The sequence below is a fragment of the Rhamphochromis sp. 'chilingali' genome (genome assembly GCF_963969265.1).
Source record: "Rhamphochromis sp. 'chilingali' genome assembly, chromosome: 10".
NCBI lineage: Eukaryota > Metazoa > Chordata > Actinopteri > Cichliformes > Cichlidae > Rhamphochromis > Rhamphochromis sp. 'chilingali'.
This window is the reverse complement of record NC_137937.1, coordinates 39754985-39768223: the sequence shown is the minus strand read 5'-3', so window position 1 is coordinate 39768223 and position 13239 is coordinate 39754985. Positions and strand designations below refer to the sequence as shown.

Sequence of the window (13239 nt, the reverse complement as noted above, 5' to 3'; positions counted from 1 at the left end):
TTACTTCACAGATTGATGCAGAGGATAGCTGCGCTGTGAAACTGCGCTAAAAACTATTGATTAGCAGGAAACAGAAAAGATCCCAGAGTATGTGAAGGAGGAGGTGGTTTTCACTGATGGAGGCCTGAGGAGAGGTCAGAGGCTCCGGTTCAGACCGGCTCTGCTGCTTCTGGAAGCTTCTTATCTGCAGGCTCTTATCTCCTCTCAGTGTTTCCATTCCAGGTTTCTTCCATCTTTGGTCGCCTCCTCTCTCCTCCCTGCCATTTGCTCCTGGCTCGCTCAGCCCACTGCTGGCTCCTATAAAACACCAGACAGTCACTTTCCATCTCCACCGCCAGTGCTCTGCAGCAACATGCCGCCAAAGAAAGTGGAACCGAAAAAGACAGAGGTGAAGAAGGTGGAGGCAAAGAAGGAAGAGCCTCCTCCTCCAGCAAAGCCCGCGGAGCCGGAGCCAAAACCCCCCGAGGTGGACCTGAAGAGCATCGTGGTGGAGTTCACCCCCGACCAGATCGAGGAGTTCAAAGACGCCTTCGCTCTGTTCGACGAGACGCCAGCCGGCGAGATGAAGATCACCTATGCTCAGTGCGGCGATGTTATGCGGGCGCTGGGACACAACCCCACCAACGAGGAAGTGCTGAAACTGCTGGGGAGGCCGAAGGCGGAGGAGCTGAACGTCAAGCTGCTGGACTTTGACAGCTTCCTGCCCATGCAGCAGCATGTGGCCCGCTCCAAAGAGCAGGGCAACTTCGAGGACTTTGTGGAGGGGCTGAGGGTCTTTGACAAGGAGGGAAACGGCACGGTGATGGGGGCGGAGCTCCGCCACGTCCTCGCCACGCTGGGAGAGAGGATGACTGAGGACGAGGTGGATCGTCTGATGGCGGGACAGGAGGACGCCAATGGGCACATCAACTACACCGAGTTTGTCAAACACATTCTGGCCGGGTAGAAACAGACAGCGACTTTGTCTTCCTCTTCTTCTGTGGTGGACGGAGCGTCTGATGTATGCGAGTTTGTCGTCTCTAATAAAACGTCTTCTCAGTGTGTCTCTGTTTGATGTGATCAGCAGAGTAAGAATCAATGTGAATAAATGAATCAATGGAGGATCATCAATAAATGAATAAATCACTGCCTGCATTCATTTCTCCATGTCCTGCATTAATGTGTTTATTGAGTCATCAGTGATATTACGATTCACTTTGCTCCTCCAAAATAAAACTTGCTCAGGCCTCCTCTTTATGGTGCTCTGCGTCTAATTATTGGGAATGATGAAAACACAAACTTGATGGGCGTGTCCACACAGGTGCTTCAACAGAAACGCCAATGATTGTGTTCCTGTTGCAGCTGGATGTGAGCCTCTCATCGCCTCCTCAGAGCTCCTCTCTCAGTGAGCAGCGAGGAAGGATGCCACCAACACCTGGACGGGGAGGTACCCAACCATGCACACACAGAAACACCCTCATTAAGACAAACAAATACAAAAATGGGCATTTAAAATATTTCACGCAAAAACAAAAAAGGAAATCAAACAAAGGGAAGAAATGAAGACGTAAAACTACAAGTAACCGACTCAAAGGTTTGTTCACGAGGTGTAGTTACGATGATCTGTGTCGGTGTATCATGACAAAGGTTCTGGCCTCCCCACACTGGCCTCCAATTGAATTTAGGATCCATTTGAAATGCTTTTACTGGTTTTTAAAACCTGAAATGGTCCAGCGCCTGTATATTAGCCCCACGTCCCCCTCAGTTGCTCAGCTGAGCAGCTGTTGCTCTCAGTCACTAAATCGTGGCTGAAACTTAGAGACGAGCGTCCTCTACTGTGGCCCTGAAGCTTTGGGGTGATCTTCCTCTTCAGATCAGGCCTTTTTATTGGCTGGCCTTTGACTCAGTGTGTAACTAACAGAGGTGTGGACTCGAGTCACATGACTTGGACTCGAGTCAGACTCGAGTCATTAATTTTATGACTTTAGACTTGACTTGAAAAAATGTTCTAAGACTTGTGACTTGACTTGGACTTTTACACCAATGACTTGGGACTTGAATTGGACTTGAACCGGTTTACTTGAAAAGACTTGATATTTTACCCCAAATATAAAATTTAACATGCATATTATATAGAGATTGAAAATGTGACGTCATTCACGGGTAGAACCGCAAAGGATTCTGGGAACTCGTGGCAAGCGGTACTAGCGCACGCAGGCTTTCAATTGAAATCAGTCACACAGCGATAAAAAGAAACACAAAAATGTCAAGAAGCTGTTGTATTATTAACTGCAATAGCCGGTCGCATGACAGCCACGGGAAGCCGACGGGTAAAGAGATCGGTTGTTATCGGATTACGTCGTTGAAGAGAAATTGTTCGAGCCATGTTTCCGAAGTAACAAAGACGCGACTGGATTGCAGCCATTCAAAGACCAAATATAACGTCCCAGAACACTCCAGCTCACAGGTTAGTCTGCTCCAAGCATTTACACGAAGGTCAGTGTTTTTTAGTAGTTAATACGTCATTTTCATAACATAATTAGTGATATAGGTTACAAGCAAGTCTGGCGCTGAACAGAAATGGTCGCGCTATGCTCCTTTATTTATTGTGCATAAATAGTAAATTGTCCTGACACAATATTGTGTTTCGCTTCTGTTATTATGGTACACTGACAAAAACATATGCTTTTATTCACAGGATAAAACAGGTTTTTTGTATCACTAATTGTCCAGTACGATTACAGCATACAGTATTATTGTCACTGCTACATTTCTGTGATGCTACCAGAAATTATTTCCACTACTAATTAATTACCGTTGAGCTCAAAGGTCCTATTAATAAACGGTTAACGAATGTGTATTTATGACGACAATTTGTGAGACTGGTAAACTTATGATACGTACGATGGTCTTTCGTTCTACACGGTGCATTTCAAGGTCCTGCACCCATCCGTCGGTAAACTGTACCTGGGCTTGTTGCAGTGACCTGAAGTTACTAAACTTCATGAGTGTATGCACTCACTCCAAGAACCGTATGATTATAAATATGCATATAAATATGCTACGATGAGATAGCTGACTTCATCTAACTAGCAAATGTTGTCCAGGCTACGTTGGTGATACAGTTTTTTTTAATGTGTATGATATTTTTGTCATGCGATTTTAAAGCTGGTCCTACAACCGCATCCAAGAATAACATGCAGCTTATCTCAGAACTGTCGGTGAAAATTATTCTTGGAGCTAGGTTTAATTGAGCTGCATTTTAAAGAGGTGCAATTTCACAATTTGTGTATATTTTCTAAGTTCACTATTTTGTCATGTGTTGAGAAAAACACAGATTTTAAAATTACATGGTCTAATATTTACATTTAGCATAACTGCAACATTATTTTTTCATTGTTTTTTTTTAAAGACTCGAAAGGACTTGAAATTCAAAGTTTCAGACTTGTGACTTGACTCGGACTTTTACACCAGTGACTTGAGACTCGACTCTGACTTGCCTGACATTACTTGAGACTTGACTTGAGACTTGAGGATAAAGACTTGAGACTTACTTGAGACTTGCAAAACAATGACTTGGTCCCACCTCTGGTAACTAACACTGTTATTTTACTGTTATGTATTTACTGTACTTTTTATATTTCTGCTGTACAGCCATGTGCTGTTTTTAAAGTGCTATATACATGAATTATGGTTTGGCATGTTTGCTGCATCTCTTTCAGACTCTTTGCATCCATTAAAGGTGGAGTTCACGTTTGTAAAGACACCACCTTCATTTCATTTCCTGTGGACTGTGAAGATTCAACACCTCGACTGGTGGAATTATCTTCAGTACTCTCAGCACTCATTACAAAGAAGTGATTTCAAACACCTCTGACAGCCAGATACCAGCAGGTGCTGCTCCACCTGCACACACCTGGTCTCCATCACTGAGAACCTGAACCGTAGGAAGCACCAGCTGAAGTCTGCGCTCTGTTATCACGACTTAAAGACTAAATAATGAACTTCAAGGTCATTCGGTCTGTTTTATTAGATTTTCAGGTTATTGTTGAATCAGTTAAAACTGTTCAGTGTGATAATCAAACAGCAGCAGGTGAATCCGTCACTCAACCTGCTTCACCTGTGCAGCCTGCCGGTGTCAGACTTCCTGCTGGATGGAGGGGAGTCACAGAAGAGGAAACAGGAGGTCTGACACCTGATGTGACATCAGTCAGCTTTAATCAGAGATACATCAGTTAGCCGTTAGCTAAAAACATGAATCAGAGTCTGCTCTGGAATCAACGACATGCAGCCGAGGCTGAAAGTCCTGCCGATGTTTAACCTGTGAGCAAGGCTTCACCTGGGTCACGAGAAGGCATAAAGGATAACACCTAACAGTCTAAAGATGGCATCTCATTTCAAGCTCAAGGTCAGAGGCCATGTTTTTCTCACACGGACGGGTTAAATGTTTTTAGATAAACAAAGATCAGCAAAAAAAGAAGATTAGCGTAAGAATCAAGTTGTATACTACATCTCCCAGAATGCTACTGAGAGATTTGTTCAACCAGTCGGAAGCTCAGATCAACCCCTCGTCTCTGGTTGGTCGGATCCGCTGCTCTGTGTTGTGACTGGCCAGCTGGGTGTAGAGGCGGGACTTGAGGAATCGTGGGTAACTGTCCGTCTCCATCAGGTTGAAAATCTGCTCCTGCGCCAGTTGGAAGGAGGCGGAGCTAACGCCAAGGCGCAGGCTCTGATTGGTTGCCTCTCTGATGGCAGAGTCCACATTGACCTTGAAAAAAAGCAGCTGTGTCAAATGAGCAGGTGGACCAACATGTTTGATTACAAGTCTTTACTTTAATACAACGATCAATAAAGCTTTCGATTTTCCGAAAGCATAAAGTGCCATTACATCTATATGCAGATGACTGCCAGCTCTACTTACCTTTTAGTCATTCTGATAGTCTCCCAACTGGACCTCTGCTTGACTGCCTTACTGATGTCAAAGCATGGATGGCAAAAAACGTTTTAAATTTTAATGATCGGAAGACAGAAGCAATTTTATTTGGCCCAAATCGTTCTTCTCATACTCTGGATGTTGATCTTGCAGCTTTGACTTCCCAACTAAAGAGTTCGATCACAAATCTCGGAGTTAAAATTGATTCTGCACTCACCTTTGATGACCATGTAAACGGGGTGGTAAAATCAGCATTTTATCACCTCAGACGTTTATCAAAGGTTAAGCCCTTTCTTTCCAAGCGTGACTTGGAAAGCGTTATTCATGCCTTTATTACCTCACGTTTAGATTATTGTAATTCTCTTTTAACAGGGGTTGGGCAGGGCACTTTGTCACGCTTGCAATTAGTGCAAAATGCTGCGGCACGATTTTTAACTGGTAGAAGAAAATTTGATCACATCACTCCGATTTTGGCCTCTTTACACTGGCTTCCAATTGAATTCAGGATCCGTTTTAAAGTCCTTTTATTGGCTTTTAAATCTCTAAATGGTCTGGCACCTGTTTATTTGTCTGATTTGTTGAAGCCCCACGTCCCCACTCGTTCCCTTCGGTCAGCTGAGCAGTTGCTGCTTTCGGTCCCAAAGTCACGGCTGAAACTTAGAGGAGACCGAGCGTTCTCTGTTGCAGCGCCGATGCTTTGGAATAACCTTCCTCTCCATATTAGACAGGCTGCATTAGTGCCAGTTTTTAAGTCTTTATTAAAAACCTATTTTTATTCCCTGGCTTTTAACTCTGTAGGTAACTGACATTTTTATTTTTTATTGTTTTTTAACTTTATTGCTATGTCTGGTTTTATTACTATGTGCATATTAGTATTGTACAGCACTTTGGTCTACCAGGTGTGTTTTTAAAGTGCTATATAAATAAATAAATGATGATGATGATGATGATGAAAGTAAACAACCTGATGGTTTCAGGTATGAATTTAACCGAGCCTCTGGACTGTAACGACATCATCGTTGGAGGAATGCTTCATCACCATATTAGGAAAAAAACAACCAAAAAACACACATCAATCGGAGCTCAGACACATGGTACCTGTCTCGATGCAGTCGTAGAAATAAAGTGGTCGTAGATTTTTGCAGCTCTGGCAGCCATCTTGTTGGAGGGACGTGTCTTTTTAAACCTCTCCACAGCCAACCAGAAGTCCAGGTTCTCTTCACTGAACTCTGACCTCAGGAAGTGACGGAACACCGTCAGACCATCTGACCAATTAGAAAAGAGAAGCACGCCATTAATCTGGTGCCAAAAGGTTTATTCTGTCCATCTGGACGTTTCAATGGGAGAAATATTTCATCATCATCATCATCATCAGGGGATGTCTTCAGTCTCAGCTGACTGCAGGTCTCAACCTTATAAACAGGACATTTGCAAGACCAAAGCTAGGAAGATCATGATGGACCATCCCAACAAAGGACTCTTCTCACTGTTGAGGTCTGGGAAGCGCTTCCGCTCCCTTAAGGCCAAAACAGAGAGAATGAGGAGGAGCTTCTTCCCCCAGGCTATTCGGCCCTGAACCAGGTGTAGGACTGGACTCTCCCACACATCACATCACCACACGCACTCTGGTTTTTCTTCATGCACACTTCCTATAATTCTGCTATTTGCACATTTTTACTGTAAATTTCTAAGTTAAATCTGTAAATTTTGTAATAACCTGTAAATTGTAAATACTGTAAAACCACTGTCATCTAATGGTCGGGCATTGCACAGCTACAAGCATTTCACCTCATGTCATACTGTGTATGGCTGTGTGTGTGACAAATACAAATTTGACATTTGCACAATGACTGAAAAAAGCAGCACTGAATGAACAATGGGCTGGGAGGTCAGCTTGTGATCATTAATATGCAAAGTGTCATGACTATTGATCAGAGACCACTGATCAATCACTGATCAGTGGTCTTTGATCAATAGTTGTTGGTTCGTCACTTGATGAGCGATGAAACGTTTCTCCCACTGAAACGTCCAGGTGAACACAATCAACCTCAATCTACTTACCTGGATGATTGAGCATGCATCAAGACATTAATCTAGTGGAGAGGCGTTTCTCATGCTGGCTCCTCCCCTTATTGGTTAAATTGGTTAAACACAAACAGGAAGTCTTACACTGATTGGACAGCAGGGACTCCAGACTCTCCGCCCACCTCAGCACCTCCTTTGCAGACGGTCTGGAAAACAAAACAAATGCATCTCAGGAAAACCTGCATTTCCTCTAACATCCACCAGAGGCTCTGAAGTCGAGCTTCATTCAGACTGTGATGTCACCTCCACACCACTGCTGTTAGGGCAGAAACACCGACATGCTTGGCCGTGATCACCTGGAGATTTTACTCTGATTAGTTATGACCTGTGATAATCTGCTGCCTTTCCTGACCTGCAGGTGAGTCTAGTTCGGGTTCAGGTCCGAGTTACCTGTTATTTTTCAGCGCTTTCTCCAAACTGCTTCCATGGACACCAGCGCCATTTTTCCACATTCGCAGAAACGCCAGGCGGCTTCGAACATCAGCTGCTCTGAGGAGACAACGAGGACCAATCAGAGCGAGAGGAAACAACACCAGACAAAACAACAGTGTGCTTGTTTACGTACAGAGTTTTCTTCTTCAGCTGTCGGTTTCTGGGTTCTCCAGCCTGAAAAACAAACAAAAACACTTTGTTAGAACCGAAGAACCCGAGCTGTACCGGTCTCTAACCCCAGGATCTTCCTCTGCACGTGTTCAAACCACTCCCACAGTAAATCTCCCTTTTACACTCGTCATTAACCTGGGCCTCAACCAATCAGCTTGTAGATTGTCTTATTAACGATTTGCACGTCTGATTTGACACCAGATGCCGTCCTGGTGCAGTCGCCCCGTTTGCCTGGGGCTAACTCTGACATGCAGCACAATGATCAACCTGCTGCTATGCGTTGTGTAGTCACATGACGCTGGTTCGCAGTTCTGTGGTCAAAGCCGGTTCTGGTCCCTACCTTGGTCCCGTTGAGCAGCATCAGCATTTGGTGCAGAGACCCCCCCTCTCCGGTCAGCTGCTTCCTCAGAGTGTGGGGGGAGGGGGCTCGGGAGGCGGGGCTCGAGTTGGGGCTGAGGTCAAAGTTCACAGGATGGGTGAGGCGGTGGATGGTGCTGTCGGACAGGAAGTGGGGCGATCGAGGTTCTCGCAGCAGAGAACCCTCGGAGAGCGAGCGACGTAGGACTGAAACAGGAGAAAATCCATCAAACTGGGAACGTTTCCACCTGCAGCGGCTCTAAACCAGCTTCATCCTGCTTACCTCACATCCTCCACTCCCCCAACTCAAGACTTTTGACTTTCTTTCAGAGCACTTGAACTCACCTGGTGGTCTGAAGATAAACTTCTCTTCCTCCTCGTCACGGTCACTCTCCTGGTTCATGTTGAAGTGGTGAGGGCTGAGCAGGAAGCCCCGCCCCCCGACACCACCCGCGTTCTCTGAAGTCTCTGAGGCACTCTCCCCCTCCCCCTGTTGCCGCTCCTCCACCTCCTCTTCCTCCCGTCTCCTCTTCCTCCTCTCCTCTTCCTCTTCTGCTCCTGCTCTCTCCTTCCAGATAGGACTCCTTAGAGTGGAGGAGGGACGGTGAGGTGAAGGGAGGAGCTGAGCTGAGGAGATGATGTTCCTGGAAGGTGGTGAGGAGGAGTAGGGAGAGAGAAGGGAGACGGGAGCAGGAGGAAGAGTGGAGGAGGAGAAGGGAGCACTGGGGGAGTAAGAAGATGGGGAGGGAGGTCTAAGGGAGTCACAGAGCGAAGAGTAAGGAGATGAAGGACAATAGAGGGGGTCAGACTGCCCGAGAGAGAGGAAGCCAAAGTCTGAGGGGAGGTCTGACAGCTGGGGGGAGGAGGAGGAGGAGGAGGAGAGGACTTAAATTGTGTGGGAAAAGCTTTGAGTATTTCATGTGTTTGGCGACCTCTGCTGGACACACGTGTGAACTGGCCCTCTTCCTGCTTTCTGTGACTACCTGGACAGGTGTTGTACCTGCTGGGTGTGTGTGGCCTCCGTGGTGACGAGCTGCAGCTGGATGTTATCGTGGAGACACAGGCTGACTCGGACCTTCTGCTCGATGCTGAACGCCTCCAGGCTGAAGAGGCGGCGGCGGCTCGGAGCGCTCTGCAGGAAGTACAGGTGGAGCGGCTCCGACAGAGCTGCCACACACACACACAGAGAAACGTCAAATGGAGAGTCCTCTTCACTGAATCATATCTGTTATTAATCTCTCTGTCTTCCACAGCATGTCTTTATCCTGTCTTCCTTCTCTCACCCCAACCGGTCGCAGCAGATGGCCCCGCCCCTCCCTGAGGTTTCTTCCTGTTAAAAGCAGGGTTGGGACTAACGCGTTATTAAGTAACACGTTAGAGTAACTACGTTATTATTGTGGTAACGAGCACGGTAACTAGTTATTATGCCAAAACCGGGAACGCGTTACTCGTTACTGGGATTTAGATAAGCTCGTTATTCGTTACTTCGTGTGGAGGCTATCGCGGAGCTTCCACAGATTCAATAACATTAAGTGGTGGAGGCCAGCAGGTGGATGAAGGAAAAGGGAGGCAGGAGGAGAGACCCGAAGCGGCTGCTGGTCCGAGTGTCAGGTGAACTGAAGTTCAGGTAAGAAGTTATGACCTGCAGTCTCTCTGGGTCAGATATGAACCAAGTTTAGGTGGAGTTTATTTTCGTTGTGCTGACTTTTTCGTACTGCGTGCTAGCTAGCATGACGGAGTTTCTATACAGCTGGGTGGTGCTATGAAGTTAATGATGTTGAACTTTAATAATTAACCTTATGAACAAAATAGAGTTTCCAACCGTCCCGTAAAAAACGGAATCATCTTGTATTCAGAGAAAATATCTTATTGAGGTGAAAAGGAACAGTTTGTCCCGGACTTCAGCTACAATGAAAAAGACACAAAGCTGGAGTTACTCTGTGTCTTTGCTGCACAGCTGCCTCTTCTTCTCTCATTCTCCCCCCTCCCTCTCCTGTTTCTACTTCAATCATGAAACTGATCAATGATCAGCTGATCGGCTCTCTTGTTTGTTTATCGCTCACTTTGCGCCGAAAGAGGAAACCAGCGGATGTCGCGCTAAACAACAGCAGCACGTTTAAGCTTGATCAGCTGTTGGTAGAATTTATTTAATATTAATTTCTAGTATCAGCTGATGTTTGCTGGAGCCACAGCTGTAAAGCTGCTGGTCATGATATCGGTTTGGATATGTGGTGAGAGGGAAACATGAAGATGAAAACAGGAGATGTCCTTACTGGATCATCAGAGCTGTGATGGAGAAACAGGTTTACCTTTTAGGTGACATGAATGAGTTGAAGTTATGAACTGTTTCTGAGAGACAAATAACACCAGGATCCTTTTTTTACAGCTGACAGCTGGTAACTGTGCAGGGGCGGGTCTAGCAAAGTGTTGCCAGGGGGGCAGGTAGGGCATTAACAGGGAGAGGGGGGCACAAAGAAATACTTTTCTTTCTTATTCTCATTTCAAATGTCTCACTTTTAATAAATAATTATCTGAATCTTACAACAAACGATTGATAGATTGATGCATATATACCATCAGAACAGTGAACATCACTGTCACAACAGTGTTTGTTTTCATTCAAAGGCTTTATGATTTTTCCTATAATGGCGGCCGGTCTGTAGTCAAAATGCCCGGGCCAATTTTTCTGTATTTCTGTATTTATTTATTTATTGTCATTGTCAAGAACAATGAAATTGCGTTTGGGGCTTCCATACAACCCAAAAAAAAAGAAGAAAATAATAAATACCCCTTAAAACCCAAGTGTCCCAGTCCAGCCCTGTATGCAGCTCATCTGCAGTCTGGTGTTACCTACATCTTCCTATTCAGAAGCAGAATTTCCGAGTTCTGAGTACAATCAAAGCACCACGACTGCAGTTTTTGTGTTGGATGTAAAAAGCAGGCTAGGATAGAATCAGGTGTGGGATTTCTCTCATGGAAATGCGCACATTATTTTTTCCTTTCTATTGGTGGCACAGTGCACTTGTGGCAAGTAAGCAAGCTAGAAGACTGGCTGGGTATCCAGTTACGGAAGCAACACATTAACAAGAGAATTCTGAGTAAAACCAAAGTTACTTTCCCTAGTAACTAGTTACTCTGAAAGTAACGAGTAACTTGAAGTAACTGAGTTACTTTTTGATAGAAGTAACTAGTAATGTAACTAAGTTACTAATTTAAAGTAACTTACCCAACACTGGTTAAAAGGGAGTTTTTCCTTCCCACTGTTGCCACAGTGCTTGCTCATGATTGTTGGGTTTTTCTCTGTATGTATTATTGTAGTGTCTACCTTACAATATAAAGCGCCTTCAGGCGACTGTTGTTGTGATTTGGTGCTGTATAAATAAAGTTAAATTGAACAGGTTATAGTGCTGTTGATACTTTACTTGGTCAATCAGCTGACAACGAACCAGGAAATGAAAATCAAATGTGGATTACAACAATGTGTTCTGACATTAAACAGAAACCTGCCAGCTGTAGGTTACAGAGAAAAACCGATGCTCAGAGATGACAGTGAACGCAGCATTACCCTCTCTGAGCTTCAATGTGTTCAGGAACACCGGACTCTGCAGGACGTTACAGCGTCCAGCTTCATCCTCTCTGGTAAGTAGCAGCAGGTCAGTGTAGATCAACACGGTCACCTGAAACACACACACACCACTGTCAGCACAATAAAATGTGTACTTGTAGTTCTTCTTCTCATCGACCTGTTTCTTCATTTGCACACAACACTGTGACCTTTGACCTAGGGCTGGGCGATATGACCCAAAATTCATATCTCGATATTTTTTTAAAGCCATAAAGTAAGAACAAAAAGAGAGTTCTTAGTCAAAGCTGTTTTATTAACATACAGCACAGATGTACATGAAAAAACTACTCAAACATAAATTATGAGCATTTATTAAATAATAATGCTCCATAAATAAAAGAAAACGATGTTGTTTTTGTGCATAACAAAGAGCTCACAATTGTGCAGTCAAAATGTAAACGAAAAGACGCTGAGCATAATAACAAAGATTTCACAATTCGTGACTGACAGCCTGGAGTTTGAAATCCGCTTCATAACCGTGTCTCTTAACAGGTGCCATTTATGGTCCTTATACACAAACAATACGGTAATATTATGTTGAAGCACAGTACGTATCACTCCGCGAGGCTCCTCGGCAGCCGTAATGCTCCGACAATCCATCAAGCTGCTGCAGCTCCGTAGCAAAGTCGAACTAAAACATTTTTTAACAGATTGCTGAGCGCCGTGCTCCACAGAAAATTGGTTCGCGGTCATCAAGCACAACCAGAATTCATACATAAGGCGTGCAGTCGATTTTTGAGAAAATGAAAGGATTTCAGGCCGTGCATGGCGTTAGCGTGGTTAGCTCGTTAACATGTTGACGCCGTCCAGCCCCACGCACGGGGCGATCCGCAGTAACTCGTTAACGGAGATTAACAAATTTCCCACGTGTGGGACTAATAAAGGTTATCTTATCTTATTTGCCGTGTCCATCTTGTCGCTGCCTGCAGGTGAAGCGATGGGGGAGGAGGGGGAGTTGTGTTCAGTGAAGGAGAGGCGAGGCCGAGTAACGTTGCGTAGAGACAAAAGTGGACGAAAGAGAGGCAAACTTGTCGTTCCACAACTATAATTATAACGTAGCATAGACTATATCGATATAAACGATATTGTCACATCTTATATCTCGTATAAAAATATATCGATATTTTTAAAAAACTCGATATATCGCACAGCCCTACTTTGACCCTGAGGTATGTCCTCAGAGTTCACAGACCATCACCGCCGTGTTCATTCTGCTCAGTAACAATGTTTAAATGCTTATAAACCATCTTCCTTTTCCTCATCATCAGGTCGTGTTTATGGACCGCCGGCTTCGCCACGCTCTTCCTGCACTAACACATGTAACTGAGAGTCGGAGGCAGAGCGACGTCTGACCTCCACCTTTACTGAAAGTATGAAACTAAAACACAGCAAATTCCCAGATGTGTGTAAATGGATGGGAGGAGGAAACTGATCCTGGTTCAGCTCTGAGGTCGGTGTGTCCTTCAGGATCAGGTTCAGTCTGCAGAACCAGACGTTTCTCAGAAACATCGATGGGAACACAACGACCAGCACTGCATTATCAGCCGTAAGGTTAGAATGGCTCCAGAAGCGCAGCCAGTGAGGATCGATAAGTGATATCCATAATGGAATCTTAATCGCTAAATTCTTATCAATTCCCATCAGCAAACCCATCAGT

General features: G+C 44.9%; 2 protein-coding genes across 7 annotated transcripts in view; one reads left to right on the top strand and one right to left on the bottom strand.

Moving 5' to 3' along the window:
• Positions 1-314: 314 nt before the first annotated feature.
• LOC308404466 (myosin light polypeptide 6-like) lies at positions 315-1234 on the top strand. Its single transcript, XM_080894535.1, has one exon. It carries the CDS (start codon positions 353-355, stop codon positions 944-946), a length of 594 nt encoding a protein of 197 aa, XP_080750661.1. The 5' UTR covers positions 315-352; the 3' UTR covers positions 947-1234.
• Positions 1235-3934: 2700 nt separating this feature from the next.
• LOC308403499 (regulator of G-protein signaling 3-like) overlaps positions 3935-13239 on the bottom strand; it is a 31890-nt gene continuing 22585 nt past the window's right edge. For 2 of the 6 annotated variants that reach the window (XM_080892970.1, XM_080892973.1), the window contains exons 19-27: positions 11523-11634; positions 8958-9124; positions 8303-8810; positions 7941-8164; positions 7563-7603; positions 7388-7486; positions 7082-7143; positions 6011-6177; positions 3935-4747 (exon numbers count right to left, since the gene is read on the bottom strand). In XM_080892970.1, coding sequence (XP_080749096.1) covers positions 4535-4747; positions 6011-6177; positions 7082-7143; positions 7388-7486; positions 7563-7603; positions 7941-8164; positions 8303-8810; positions 8958-9124; positions 11523-11634 — 1593 coding nt within the window. In that variant the 3' untranslated portion in view covers positions 3935-4534. The remainder of the gene's footprint in view (positions 4748-6010; positions 6178-7081; positions 7144-7387; positions 7487-7562; positions 7604-7940; positions 8165-8302; positions 8811-8957; positions 9125-11522; positions 11635-13239) is intronic. The other 4 variants (XM_080892971.1, XM_080892972.1, XM_080892975.1 and 1 more) reach the window with 3 other exon arrangements.